Here is a 15,144-nt window from a genome sequence, read left to right on the forward strand (position 1 = left end):
TTCCCTGACTGCACCGAGGGCCTGGGCGTCACGATCCCAGAGTGCCCTTCCAGACCCATGTCTTGTCAGACCCCGCGCACAGCAGCCTCTGGCAGACCAGCGAGTGCCTGCCCTTTTCAGCCTCAGTTTCTCTAGCACCGAGCACAGGGGCTGAGTGAAAGCCCCGGAATTGGGCCCATTCCAGAGGTTTCAGAACTTCGAGAGACCAGAGATGGGGAAAGGTGAAGGAGACCACCAAACCTTACTTTCTAGATTTGGCCCTTTTAGAGCAAAACAAGGTTACACCTGACCCGGTCCTGCTGGCTGGCTTTAAGCCAATTACTTCACCACTCTGTGTCTCTGTTCTCATCTGTAACCGGAGCCTAATGGTTCCTCTCCACGAACAGACTAGGAGGTTAAGGATGATACCTGTGAGACCAACCAGTCCTCCCTGCATAGGAGCAGAGGACTGGGCTCCTGAGGAGGGCACTGGTCAAGGGGAATTTATTGGTGGTTGGAATTGCCCATCTGTTTCAGTCTAGTTTCTGCCCAGACCCACCCGGGGTGTGGGAAAGGAGATGGGGGCCTTTCCCATCCCTGGTCACTTGAAGTCTTTTAGACCTAAGCCGGGGGCCTCAAGGTCCAGGAAGACTTAGAGAAACAGTGACCTTCCCAAGGTCCCTCAGCTCCTCATAGACCACTACATTGTTGGGCCCCAGGGCTGTCTAACCTCACAGTTGGTGCATGTTCCTAGGAGCCACCAGGACAAGGGCCAGGAGGAAGAGGAAGACTATACTTTAGACCCAAGCCAAGTTGCCCTGGATTGTGATAGTCTGGGGCAAGGCCAGAGCAAGCAGCCTTTCAAGTGAACCCTGGGCCCTGTGCCTAGGGACAGAGCCAGACGGGCAGGTGAGAGCAGAGGGGGTGCAATGAGATGGATTGAAATAAACCAGGTGTAACATTCAGTGAGAAGGCAGTGAGATCCCTGTCACCAGAGGTCTTCAAGTGGAGAAGGGCAGTGTTGGTGGAGGGCAGCCAAGCAAACCCAGAAAGAAGCTTGACACCCAGACCTCAGAGAAGCTATCCTGGAGATAGCCTTGCTCAGACTCCCGATGTGTCCTGGCTGGCCTAGCCTTCTGAGGGAGTAAAATGAGTGGTACACTTTCGAAGGCAGGGGGATGGGAGCCTGAATCCAGAGAGGCCACAGCGACCCAACTCCCTGGGTCTCACTCTGGACACGCAGTTATCTTTGTTCCTCTGGCTGAAGTGGCTGCTGTGGAAAATTACCAAGAACAGGGTACTGGAGCCATGGGTCTCCAAACCATATCTGTCCTAAAAGTGGCCCTGCTCAAGCTTCCATGCAGGGCTTTGACCTTTTCAGACAAACTTTTTTTTTTTTTTTTTTTTTTTCCTGTACTGGAGATCAAACTCAGGACTTTCAGCTTGTGAGGCAGGCAGCAGAACCACTGAGCTAGATCCCTGGCCCTGTTTTTTGTTTTTGAGATAGGGTCTCATTAAATCACTAACTTGCCCAGTCTGGTCATGAATTCCCATTCCTCCTGCCTCAGCCAACCAGAGTGCTGGGATTATGATATAACAGGCATGTGCCACCACACCAGGCTCAAACTTCTGTTTGGGTACAGCATAGCTGGCTTCTGCATCCTCATTTACTCCCCCTTCCCTCATTTTCCACTATCCTGAGGATATACCCAGAGCCTTGGGAATTCAGGGGCTTCCCTGAAAATTCAAATAACCCTTCCCAAGAAGAAGAATAGGATGGAAGGTGCTGGATAAAGCCACAATACCACTTTTGTTCAGAATCGGATAGCTGATCTGATTCTTCACCTGCTTGCTGTGTGACCTAGAATCACTTCATATTGCTGAGTCTCAGCTGCTGTAACTGTCACTCTGCAGAAGCAGAGAGGCTGTTTTAGGATCATCATCACAATAGCTCTGCCTCACTGTTCTGGAAATGATTTTACCACATATGTAAAAAGCATAGCTCGAAGCACTCAGGAGGCTGAGGCAGGAGGATCGATTGAGTTTGAGGCCAGCCTGAGATACTTAGTAAGTTCAAGGCTAGCCTGCATTGTAAAGGGAGACACTGTCCAAACAAACAAACAAAAAGCTCAATAAATATTTACTCCATAACTGAAAATTAGGCCAGAAACGAAGACGGTAAAGCAAGGTCCTCAGACCTGTAGGCCACAGAAAAGCCTGTTGAAACTGATGTCTGGCTGAAGCCTCCCTCTGAGGCATAGCACAAGGTGGGGTAGTCTTTGTAATGAATCCGTACTCCCGGACAACCGTGAAGGTGGAAAAAATCAGGCAATCTTTAGGGGAACTGCTTGTCTTGGTATTTCTCTCCCTCAAGGATCCTGAGACCTCTAAACAAGAATCTCAGGCTCTGTGGGCTGGAGAGCTCTAAGCACACGCAAGGACGTTGTGATGCTGAGAACAGGAGCCCTTCTGTCTTGGTGGGCCTGGTCCGCAGCATTTGGCACTGTCAACAATCACTGAGCTCGCTTCTAGCATGCCAAATGTTTTTCTCCCCAATAGCCTTAGGAGGACATGGCTGTTCTTGTCCCATTTTACAGATGAGTAAACTGAGGCAGGAGGCGAAGTGACCTGCCCAGGGTTTCTCAGCGCTATTGCCCCAGATTGTGCCGACGCTAACTGCGGGTAGCAATGACGGCTGCGCATGCGGGCTGGGCCGGTCGCGGCAGGAGACCCAAGGGAGTTGGGGCGCAGAGCCAGCCAGGCCCCGCCCTCGCGGGCCGTCGCAGCCAATGGGCGCTTGGCCCAGAGTGGGGCGACGTAGCGTCAGCGTGTAGCTCGGGAGCCAGTCCTTAGGTCACAAATGCGGCGTCGGTTCGACCTGGAGGCGGGGAGGAAGTGGCACCGGGCCAGGTGGGCCTGTTTTCTCGGATTTGCACCTGGCTGGGACTGCAGCCAAGTACATGTTCTGACTCGGGATGGCCGCTGGTTCCCAGGTGTCGGTACTGTGCGGCGAGCCCAGAGCCGGAGTTCTGCCTGGGTCACTCCGCCATCCCTGCAGTCCTGTGTTCAGATTACCGGAAGGGAGATAAGGTTCGCCTCTGCCCCTGGCTCCCTAGCGTCTTAGAGACTGGGAGGTAGCTTCCTCTCCGTGTCATTTGGAGGGGCGCCCAGCGCAGGCAGTGTGGGTGGCAGGGCAGGCACATCATCGCTCCTGAAGCCCCCTGCCACTCCGCCTGCCACTCTGTCCTTCACTGCTGCAGGAGCTGAGCTGGGACCTGCCGGGGTCACGCTGAGGTTGCCAGGCAGTGGGAAGGGACTGCTAGGAGCCTGGTGCCACTGGGAGACCCTGGTTCCACCAGTGTGTATCCTGGAGATGGGAGACTGTTGACCTGGGTTATTCTGGTCCTAGATGACCCTGTGGTCTTCTTGCAGTTGGCTTGTGTTTGTTTCCTTTGCTGTGAGCTGGGCAGTTGCTTTCTAGCCCTCTCTGAGCATCCATAGCCGACTTTTCCTAAGGAGGCTCATACCATGGTGGGCCCTTCCGGGGTGATGAGTTCATGACCTGATAGGTCCTCCACAAAAGCCTGCTGCGCAGCACTGCTGGGTGAGGTTCAGACAGAGGATGAAGGAGGGGACAGCTTTCCCCTGGGTAACTGGCATTTGGGTTAAGGCCGAGTGACCATTCATTGGAGGGGAGTCAGAATAGTCAGGGCCACTTGGTGGCAGGCAGAGAGCACCCATATAATCCAGTCAAAAGAAAATTTCAAAGTTGAATTGCTGGCTTTTTTTTTTTAATGGGACTGGGACAAACCTGGACTTGACAAGTGGTTTAGCTTTAACCAGGGCTGTAGGCATTTTCCCCATTCCCCCCACTTCCTGGGTCACACCCAGCCTACATTACTCTTTTATGAATGAATGTGACTCTGGGTACTGGGTTGACCACCCAAGATTCTGTTTTAAAGAAAGTGAAGACCAATGACTTGCCTGGTTGCACCGTTGAAGCCCCCAGGCAGCGGCTCTTCAAGTAGGTTTGGGGAGGAAATAGTCCCATATAATGGAGCCCACTCAGCTTCCAGAAGCAGCTCCCAGTCCCTCGTGCTGATAGTAGAGGGTTTGCTGCCTGGGGATGCTAAGGCCCAGCCTTGGAGTCTAGACAACCCCTTGGGGAAGACAGAGAGCTCTGACCTTGAGCCAATGGAGTCCTGCCTAATCAGTCTACGGTTCCGCCTCTCCCTGAGGCTCAAAGGAGACCCCCCGCCCCCCCCACCCACCCCCCGCCGCCACCTTTTTACTTTGGAAAAGATGTGGATGGCAGGCTCCCTCTTCCTCTGCCACTGTCCCCTTGCAGATTTCTGGAGAGAGAAACCTCAGCTGGGTCTCAGCACCTCTCCAGTGATATGACAAGAAGTTGCCAAGGCCAAGAAGGGAGCACTGAGGGAGGAGTTCAGGTGTTTGTCTCTGTCCAAGTCTATCTCTCACTGCCCTTTTTTTTGGTACCAGGTTTTTTTGAACTTGGGTCCTTGTGCTTGCGAGGCAGGCGGTGGAACCATTGAGCTAAATCCCCGGCCCTTTTTTTTTCTTTCTTTTAAAAAATTTTTTAAAATTATTATTTTTTTTCCTCTCACTGCCATCTCTGGCCCTCTCCATCCACGCTGCAGTGGCCACCCATTGTCATATTTATCTGGATTTCATCCTTCCTCTGTTAATGGCCTGATTTTTCAGAGTTCTTGGACTTTCATGAGAACTGTTAGGCAAGAGGCACCCTCTCCTTGCCAGTAGAATGTCTGCCTGGACTGCAGGTAGCCTACAGTTACCAAAACAGAAAAGATGACCCAAAGGAAGCAGAGCCAAGACATACAACGAGGCAGATTCCAGACTAAATCAGTAAGCCCCTGGATCCAGCTATTCCTGAAGCTGATTTCACTTACATAAACCAGTAAATTCCTCTTTCTGATTGGACAAAGCAATCCTGATGTTACTTTATTCCATTTCCTGAACTTATTATATAGAACCCCTCTTTTTTTTTTTTTTTTTTTTTTTTTTTTAAGAATAGCTATTAATGTATTGGAGAAATCCATTTTGACAAGTACCTGCCAGATCAGGTCCCTCTTAGGAGGCTGGTCAGCTGAGTCAGTCAGTAACCCCCTACCCGCACTGCTGGCCTTCCTATTGCAGCTGCTGATCAATATGCTCTAGGCCTTGACTATTTACTTCCTGGCTGCAGAGTGCTCTCCAGCAGGCCATCTAAGAGGGCTCCAGTACTTCCTGGCTGCAGTGTCCTCAGTTCTGAGAACTCAACCGGGCTGTGAGTTGCATAAGGGCAGGGCCTAAGCAGACCTTCCTCTGTCCTGTGGCACTGATTTGGCATGCAGCAGCCAGTGAGGAACAGCAACTGAAAGCACAAATGGACCCCTGTCCTGGTGCATCCACAGTGGAGACTCCAGGCTGACGTACTCTCCACAGGGCAGAAGCAGGGCTCCAGTCTCAGGGTCTGCGTGGTCTGTTCAGAGGGCCCTGTGCTGTGGGCCTCTCCCACTTCAGAGGCCTGCTCCCCAAGGCCTCCATTGTGGAGGGACACTCACTGGCTCACCCCAGCTGACCAGAAACAAGCAGGATCTCCACGAAACTCCCTGGAGCCCCAGGAAGCTGGAGTGCTGCCGCTTCTGGTCTGGGATGGTGATGAGAGGTCCTAACATGGCCCCTGCTATGAGCCCACCCTTCTAACAGCAGCGAGGGAGCCCTGTCGTGAGTCCTCTGCACAGAAGTCTTCACCTGCTAGCCATGGAGGTGGTGGCCTTCCTGCCACTCTGAGGTGCTGGTCTGGGCAGAGTCTGGATTTAAATGCTGGTACCACTAACCCCTATGTTGCTGTTTACTTCTCTTCAGACATCACCAGCAGCAAGAGGCTGGGTAGATGTCTCCATGTACAATCCAGGTCCACTGGGCTTGATACGTCCATCCCATTCAACATATATTACAGCTTGTATCTAGATGTTGCCCCAGAGCCTCATGTGCTCAGAGGTGGCTGGATCTAGGATGTGTGCTGCTGCAATCAAGGATGTGATATAAGGATTGACTCATTAAGGGTGTGAGTGCTATCTGCCCTAAGATTAATAGCCTGGATAGGATAAAGGAGACAGAAAGAAGGTTCTGCTTGTTGTTGGTCACTTCCTGCCTTCAGCTTACCATGAACTCTACTTCTCCTCTGTGATGTCCGTGCCATATCACCCTGCCTTAGAGTTTGCCAACTATGAACAGAATCCTGTTCAAACTGTGAGCCAATTAAACCTTTCCTCCTTTAACTTGGGGTGTTATTTTGTCTCAGCAATGAGAAAAGATAACATCTATCCTCAAATCCCCAGACATGACAGCATTTAAAGGCTCTCAGTCCCAGGCCACACAAGCAGGAGCAAGCAGTCCAGGCCTCTACAATCCATGCCTCAGGACTCCTGTGTCCAGGCCAGCTGAAAGGCCTGCTCCCAAGGGTAGAGCTACATGTGCAGGGAAGCCGCCTGGACAGTACAGTAGCAGAGGAGCCCATTTTATAGGGAGAGTAGGTCATGGCCTGGGAAGAAACAGTTCCTTTTCATGGGATGAAAATGTTAAAAACTGGATAATGAGGATGGTTGCACAACCGAGACTATTCTAAAACTACTCACCTGTACACTCTATATTTTCTAGTGCTAGAGAATGAATCCAGGGCCTCACACATCCCAGGCAAGTGCCTACCACTGAGTCACACCCCCAGCCAACTGTGGGTAAATGTGTGATGTGAATTGTATCTCAATAAAAGTTACCATGGGCTGGGGATTTAGCTCAGTGGTTCTGGTGCCTGTTTTGCAAATGCAGGGACCCGAGTTCAATCCCCAGTACCAAAAGATAAATAAATGTATGTATGTATGTATGTTACTAAAAAGGTTTGGGTGACATCTACCTGGCTTGGAGCAGCGGCTCTCAAATCCAGCACCTGGTACAAGCTCTGTGGAAATTCTAATAGCGAACGGTGGAGCCTAGCTCAGGAGGGGCTGGAGGGTACACACTCACGGCTGCTGCCACTGATGCTCAGCTGGGCTAAGCCCAGGGATCTTCTTGGCCCAGCAGCAAGGCAGCAGAGGGAGGGTGGAAAGTGGGTCCCCCAGATGTTCCCTTCTGCAGGGCCTCCGTGGCAGCCCCTGCTTAAAGAAAGCAGTTGGTCCCTCATGGAAAGCCCTTTGGATGGTCACAACCAACTCAAAAGATCACACAGGAAATGGTTTGTTTAGTTATTTATTTATTGTGGAGTACGATACATGCAAGAACCAAAACTAGAGAGACAGCATCTGGGAGAGCTGGTGGGGTGGGGAGACATTCTGGGGTCACTCTGAGCCACAGAAGCACTGACCCACCCTCCAGAACCAGCTCTGCCCACAAAAATCCATGACTAATAACAACACCAGACTTCTGGGACAAGGGAACAATGAACTCAACACATTCCTCTTTTTTTCAGTAGCCCCCAACGATCCTGAGAACCCTCACAAATTAAGTGCAAACTTTAGGAAATAAAATATCCATTGCTTACCCTCCAGGAGAGCCTGGAGGTTGGTTTGGGACACTGACAGAGCAGTTATAATGCATGGTTGACACCTATTCCCAAGGCTAGTGGCTGCAAGGAAGCCTAGCCTGGGCCTCCATGGCCAGGAAGGGCTGGAGATGGGCACTGGGAAAGGCAGATCCTGCAGGCCTGACAGGAAGCATCTCGGGTGGAAACATTCCTTTATGCGTGGGGGAAACACGATGTTTCCCTGTGTGGCTGACCATGGAGGAAGAGCCCAGGTGTCCCAACAGATGATCATGGAGAAGCCCATGAGCCAACAGGGTAGTGCAAGGGCTGCAAGGAGGCTAGCACTAGTCCATGTGCCCTTCCCAAGCAAGGGCTGGCCTAGTCCCAGAAGGGCCATGGGCTACCCCACACCATCCAGAAGGCTGGGCTCAGCAGGGTTAGGATGGGAAAGGAAGGAGGAAGAGGAGGAGCCTTGTTGCCACTGGCCCAATCCTGGACACCAATCCGTCAGCATAAGAATACTGCTAGGTCCTCATTCCCAAGGCGCTGCAGTGACAGCACAGGCCTGAGACCTGGGTGGGGAGAAGGGCAAGGAGCCGACAAGGCACAATCACTCACAATACGGGGGTGGACAGACAGGACAGATGGATGGTCACCTTTTCCTCTGGGCAGGCCAGCTACAAGCCCTTTCGGCTCTAAAACCCCCTTTGGAGTCTTAGGGCCCCAGGCACACTGAGAAGCAAGCTGGTCATTCTCAGCCGAGACGCAGGGCGCTGCTGGGCACCAGGGCAGAATGTACACAGTGCTGTTTGCTGCTGCCTGCTGGCCAGGAAGAATTGGTGAGCCTTCACATCTCAGCACATACAAACACAGAAAAGGTTAAACACATCCCTAAGAAAATATTTTGACAAAATAAATATTTTAACTTATAATCAGGTATAATTAGTGCTTATGAGGAATCCCAGCAATAATTTAGTGTAATTAAGTACATACTGTATCTGTGATTTCTAACACTTGTGGAGATTGGTGGCTCATGACGTCCTGCTTTCCCATCAGACCTCTGTGCCTTCCCTAGGCAGGTGGCCTGAGGACTGTGCCCCAGATGGCAGGACAGGCAGGAACCAGAGACCTCAAGGTAACATCCCCACACTTGTTTCCAGTACAGACCTCACGCCTGTGTCACCTCAGTCCACAGGAATCCTCCATACCTGCTGCCCACAGACGATCCAAGTCTTTCCAAACCAGGCCAACCCACTGGGGCTTGGGGGCACTCAACATGGGTACTAAGAACAACTTTGCCAGAGACTCCCAGGAGGGCACCTACCTCAGCCTTGCTCACAGAACATGCCCCTCTTCCTCATGCCATCCACAAGGCTTTTTCCTCAGAAAATACTAGGCCTGACCTGCCACCACCTACAGGCCCAGCTCTGGCAGTACACCTGGGCCATCCCAGCCACTTCTCTGCAGCTCAGGGCTCTGCCCCACCAAGAGGGTGAAAAGGGCACAAGCTGCCCAAGGGCTAAGGAGTAGAGAAGTCAAGGCAGAGCAGGAAGCAGGCTGGCCAAACTCTGAGGAGGTGCTTCCTAGGTATTTTGCGGAATGGATGCGGCATCTCTGCTTTCCTGCAGATGGCCCCAACCAAACCACAGTCCTCCTTTCTGGAGGGTGGTAGGCTGGGCATGGAGTCCTCACAGTTCTCACTGTAGTCCTGGTCCTACTATGTCCAAGAGCCCAGCCACTAGTCATCTCAGTGGCCTCCTCTCTCTGAAGGGCTGGTGCCCTGAGGGTGACAGGCACAGCACTAGGCCGCTCTACACTGGGGATGGGAAAACCGTGGTGATGTGGGAAGTGCGTGCTGGAAGGGTAGAACCTCAGCAGGGTGATGCAGCAGCGCGTTTCCTCATCCTGGGTAATGGCAGCTTGGGGCAAGGGTTAGCTGGACCAGGGCTGGAGCAGTGCTGTGAGTTCCTTGCCAGGGCTAGGAGACACATCAACGAAGACACAGGATGCAAACAGGTGTCACCAGCCCCAATCTGTTCAGCCTTGGACTGTGAACCTTCGAGATCATCTGAGGTGTCAGGTTACACTGCCCATGGTGGGTCTGGGGCCCTTGCCAGGGAGAGGTACAAGGCCTTAGTGTCACTCTGGCCACTTGATCCTTTGGAACCTCTTGGTGTGGTTCAGAGCTGTCTGCAGCTGGGCCTAGAGGTGGTGAGTGGAGGCCACTTCAGGCAGGGCCAGCTCGCATCACTCTCCCAAGCCAGCAGAGCAGCAGCTCTGCGTGGGCTTCTCCATATGACGGGCCAAGGGTAGCTGGCTGGAGTGTGCAGGGCGTGGCTGGGTTCATGTCAGCGCTGCCCTCTCCACTGCACTGGGCTCTCCCTACACCAGGAGCTGCAGGTCCTCTGCGGCCCCTCAGCTGGGCCAGGCTGCCACACCAGCTGGGGTAGGTAGGAGGTCTGGGTGAGCAACTGACTGATGGAGAGAGGGTCAAGAACACAAGAGACTCCCATGTGGGCACCCCAGAGCCCTCTAAAGTGCCAACGCAACAGGTGCTGTGAGGTGACAGTCCAGGGAGGAGTTTGAGCCCTGCTCTTCCAGAGGCAGAGACACAAAGCCATTCCTGGCAGAAGAATATGGAAGGCGGCAGGCCAGAGGGAATCCACTCAGCCAGGCAGAGGTGGCACACATTGTGGGCACGCGTGGCAAGCCAGGGCCTGACCCCGTTCTCTGTGGGTGGTTGATGGAGGAGATGCTTCAGGTGGTCTGCTCAGGAGCAGTGTCGAGGGGCTACTCTGGCTGGGCTGGGCAACTGCTCTTCCTGGGAGGACACATGGCCAAGGGAGCCTGGGGAGGGGACGGCAGGGCCTGTGGCTGCAGTGCGGCTGTCCCACCACCCAGAGAAGGAAGGTGGCGAAAGCTGGTCCTGACTAGGGGAGCAGACATAGGTGTTCCCATGGAGACACAAGTGCACAGGCCAAGGGTGAGGGGCAGGGAGAGTGGCCCAGTGCCCAGTGTCCACAGGGAGCAAGCATGACCTGCCATCCACGGAGAAGACCACAGAACAGCTCACAGGGCGAAGAGGGCATCCTCTGACCGCTCGGGCTTCTTCCGGCCAGAAGGGTTGGAAGCTGGGCCGGGCGCCTCCACAGGGGGTGATGGGAGGTCAGGGACCATTTCAGCGGCCTTGGCTCTTTCTTCCAGGAACTTATCAAACTCTGCAATACAAACCACAGCAGGGACCAGAGTTGATGAGGATCAGCCCAGCTGTCCCACGGGGTCTCCCAGCTCTGGCCTGCACCACTGTGGGGCTGATGAGGGGGAAAACGGGTGGCAGGGTGAGCTTCCAGCTAAAGCATGGTGTTTCTGGAAACTGTCTTAGGAAGCTGGCCTCAGTTTCCTCCTCTACCATCTACAAGGCAAGTGGGAACCCCAGCTGGATGGGTGGGGAGGGCTCTGTGTCCTGCAGTGGGTGGTGTTATGGTTCCCCAGAGATGGGGAAGAAGACCAGCAGCCCATGAGCCCTGAAGGGAAACGCTCTGGAAAGAAGTGCACAGGATACCTGCCCCACCAAAGTCCAAAGTTCTGTCCCCTTCCAGATTAACATGGGGGCAGGCCAGAGAGAGCCTGGCACCCCCAAAGACATGTAGCAGGGGACATCCCACTGCTCCCACAGCAGGGCCAGAGGAGCCACTGAGGAAGGGGGTCACCCAGAACAGAGTCCAGGTCCCTGACAGTTCTCTGCCTGGGCCTTCTGATTATAGTCTGGCAGATTTTGAGGGGGAGGTAAGGTACCAGGAGGAGTAGAAACAGGAGGGGACAGGCAGGGCCCTTGAAGAACCAGGCCCACTGTTCCCACTTGGCCCATCAGCTGAGGACCAGGCTGGGGCTGGTCCCTCCAGCCCAGACTCCCAAGTTCCCTACAGACCTCAGTGCACTGGGTGGCTTGTGTCTAGATAAACTGAGTACCCGGAGGTTGGGATGGCAATCTGTACCCACTAAGTCAACCTGTTCTTTCTGACCTCCGTTTCCCTTTAAACAAAATGAGAGAAATGATACTCTCACATTAGCACAAGGTTAGGCTGAGCCCCCATGAAGCCACGACTCATGCTCTGGCACTTGAAGGGCCTCTGACAGCACAGAGACATGGAGACAAGGGGACGCTCTCTGCGGCCCCCAGAGCCTGGGATGGGAACAGCAAAGAGAGCTGCAAAGCCCCTGGCCCGGCCGTACCTTCGCTTGTGACACCTTCTTCCAGGTCATCGCCCTTCTGTGGGAGGAGCAGACAGAGCAGTGTTAAGGATCATCAGGCCTCACCCACCCAGCCACCTCTGCCTGCCCATGGCCACCCCAGGTGGCACTGCCCGTGGCATCTCAAATAAACTTCCTGCTTTTCCCTCTTTCTAGATTTCTTTCTTCTTTTTTTTTAGACAGGATCTCGATATGTAGTTCAGGCTGGCCTTGAATTCACTACGTAGTACAGGTTGGCCTCAAACTTAGGGTGGTCCTCAGTCTCCTGAGTGCTGGGATTACAGGCACATGCCACCACACCCAGCTATTTCCAGATTTCTGGGACAGCAAGATAATGTTCTTTTTATTAGACGAGAAGAGATTTTGTTTTGTTTTTTAGAAGCAAAACCAAAAAAACACACAGACTTAGGTTTTGATCTCCCAGGAAGAAAAATCCAAAAAGGATGCAGCCACACTCAAGGCTCCGGGGAGAGGCTGGGTGATGGAAAGGAGGCTGCGTCTGCAGTGTACCAGCGACCCCAAGGCCTCTACGCCACAGCTGCTCACTGTCAGCACAGGGTAGTGGGAAGACACTGTCCACACCGGCAGCTGGGAGTGGCGTGGGGCCTGGATGGTCCAGGCCTGGCACCTAGAAGGTGTTTGGTCAGGGGAGGCGCTGCCAAGTGCATCAGCCCCCTTTGTCCAGACTCCATCCTCTCTGAGGGCCCCAGAAGGGGCCATGGAAGTTCTATGGAAACTAATCCTACTTGGTTTTGCTTAGAGGGGCTGCCCGGGGAAGAGCAACACATGTGAGGGTCGCATTAGGAAGGGGATGATAAGGAGTGAAAAGCCCCACACTGGCTAAGAGGCCTGGGTCCTTTCCCAGCCCTGCCCTGACCTGTGGTGTGGCCTTGCTGCACAGGTTCCTGCCTCCTTCTGGCCCTCAGGGTTACCTTATAAAAATGAGGGCCTTGGCCTCCCTGGCTTTTATTTCTTTTTAAGGCATCCTCTTGGCTAAGACACCATGGGACATTTTCTTTCCCTTCTTGGCACCTTGGTGGGTGCCTCGTTGGCAATGATGTCTTTGGAAAGCTTGAGCTTCCGGGAAGGAGGCAGTGAGACACCCTGACTGGTGGCCTGTTGTCCTCATGTGGGGGGTTCAGACACCAGGTTGACCCTGTAGTTATTCTGCTCTGGGGACAGAATTACCCTGACAATGAGCAGCCAGGAGGAAGAGATGAGGTGTCTCCAGATCTGGGGGAGAATTCAGTAAGCCCATTACCCAGGAAGGGCATCTGTCCACCAGAGTACAGTTCCCTATCAACCACTGGCCAACTATCAAGACAGCTGAAAAAGCTTTGTGAGGATCAAAGGGAGGAACCCATTACCATTTTAGACCACAATATCCTCAGCTGTTTGCACTGTCTTATAGAATGGGGACAAGAGTCCGTGGGGACAGCAGTCTGTGGGGCAGAGGTTCTTTTAAATCCAAAATACTAAAAGTTCCTGGGAAAGGAGATGACAATGAATTTAAAACATAACCAAATACCCAACTCGTCTGTGTACATTTCACAATAAAAATAAAATAAAAAGATAAAAGTGAGGGCTGGGGGTGTAGCTCAGTGGTAGAGTGCCTGCTTCGCACATGCTAGAGGATGAGTTCTATCCCCAGTATTGAAAAAATAAAATTTTAAAAATTAAATTTAAAAAATGAAAACCAAAAAAAAAGTAAAACAAACAAAAATAATACGGCCCCCTTCCCAAGCCCCAAGCACACACATGCCACTGAAATTGAAAGGAAGCTGGGGAGGAGGTGTGCTGGGAGTCGGCTAAAGCTGGGTTCCCACGGGCATGTCAGGCAGGGACCCGCACACGCTGCAGGACTGAGCAGGTGATGGGTCTGTGCCCCTAGGCCCAGGGTCCGCTGTGGCACTCTTGCCCCTGGCTAAGTGCCGGAGAAGGAGGTGAGCCGTGAAGTGCTGGTGGACACAGCAGCCACAACTACCCGCCCCCCTCCTCCCACAGCGGAGACTCGGCCCCTTGCAAGGTCCCCAGGCCTGTCCTCAGAAGAGGCTCTGCCTTGTCACACCCCACACACAGAATATAAAAGTCAAGTCTCACCAGGTCCGTCCTGAGCCACACCTCAATGTCGTCCATGACAGAGGGCTGCCCAACGGGGATCTATGGAGGCAGCAAGCATCGGGGCCACACAGCCCCCACAGCCAGGCAAGGGAGACAGAACACCGGAACAAAGTAAATCATCAAAAGCGACCCCAAAACAAAATCAAAATGCACACAGAGCAAAAAAAACACAATTGGCATGACACACAGGCACACAAGGGAAGCCTTGTGAAACAGCAGGTGAGGAAAGCAGTGAGTGGCAAATTATAAGAAGCACGGCTGGCCAGCAGGGGCCGGCAGCAAGGGAGGTGGGAGTACGAGTTCTTGAGATGGATAACTTTTTGACTATGTGTCCCTGTCCTCATGTCACAGGGTCTCTTGGCCTAGGGCACAAAGCCATCACCTTCTAATCTCAGGAATGTACCAGGCCTGCATTTTGATTTTGAACTCATCAGCCACTACAGCTCTTTGACTTCCCTCTGTCAAGCCCAATCCAGGAGGTAAGACGAGGAGCCAGGAGTGGCCCCTGATGCTACCAGGACAGCCAAGAGGCAGCCTGCGCGCACTGGGGTAAAGGTGCTCAGGAGGGCTGGCGGTGCCAACCCAGGAGCCATCTGGGGCTCCATCTGCTCTATGTGCCTTACACAAGGCACCCAGGCACACTTTGGAAGTGGGGAAGGCAGCTCAGGGTGTGTGCTCCATCAGCTTGGGTGTAGCTGGTTGACAGAAGGCAGGCAGGCTGGCCAAAATCAGGGCTGTGAGGACAAAAGGGACTGCAGGGCTTTAGTCTTCTTTGTGTCTCTTTAGGGGAAACAAATCATAGCAGTCCTGACACAACAGCTTCCTTTAGCTTCATCCTTTTTCCCAGCTCTCAGTGGCTTCAGCAATGAAGGAACAGAAATTCTCCAAGGTCTAGGGAGCAGAAGCCAGGGCTCCCCGGAAAATTTCATGAACGTGTGAGCAGCTGCCACACCTGGGCTGCTCATGCCAAGTGTCTCAGGAGCAGAGGTTCTGAAAAATACATGTGGCTAAAAATCGTTAAGTTGCTGTTTCATGTGATAAAAAAGCGGAGGTAACCTTTAACCTCTCACAAATGTTACACAAATGCTGGCTCCCCGCCTAGATGAGTGACTCAGTGGTGCTTAACTGAGGTGACCTGCCTCCTTACCTACCCTGGGTCTGGAAGGTACCTTCCAGGGACTCACTTGCTAGCACATTATTTCTAGGAAAAAAATGCCACAGTATGTCTATAGTTAACTATACCTTCCATGACA

General features: G+C 53.0%; 1 protein-coding gene across 4 annotated transcripts in view; it reads right to left on the reverse strand.

Annotated features, from left to right (window-relative positions):
• Positions 1–7,991: 7,991 nt before the first annotated feature.
• The window catches only part of Tom1l2 (target of myb1 like 2 membrane trafficking protein), a 113,223-nt gene continuing 106,070 nt past the window's right edge, over positions 7,992–15,144 (reverse strand). For 3 of the 4 annotated variants that reach the window (XM_010637423.3, XM_010637422.3, XM_033767526.1), the window contains 3 exons: positions 13,871–13,930; positions 11,753–11,789; positions 7,992–10,737 (listed from right to left, as the gene is read on the reverse strand). In XM_010637423.3, the coding sequence (XP_010635725.1) occupies positions 10,589–10,737; positions 11,753–11,789; positions 13,871–13,930 (246 nt within the window). In that variant the 3' untranslated portion in view covers positions 7,992–10,588. The remainder of the gene's footprint in view (positions 10,738–11,752; positions 11,790–13,870; positions 13,931–15,144) is intronic. The other variant, XM_010637424.3, reaches the window with a different exon arrangement.

This window comes from Fukomys damarensis, unplaced genomic scaffold (assembly GCF_012274545.1).
Source record: "Fukomys damarensis isolate Sample0158 unplaced genomic scaffold, DMR_v1.0_HiC HiC_scaffold_23, whole genome shotgun sequence".
NCBI classification, from domain to species: domain Eukaryota; kingdom Metazoa; phylum Chordata; class Mammalia; order Rodentia; family Bathyergidae; genus Fukomys; species Fukomys damarensis.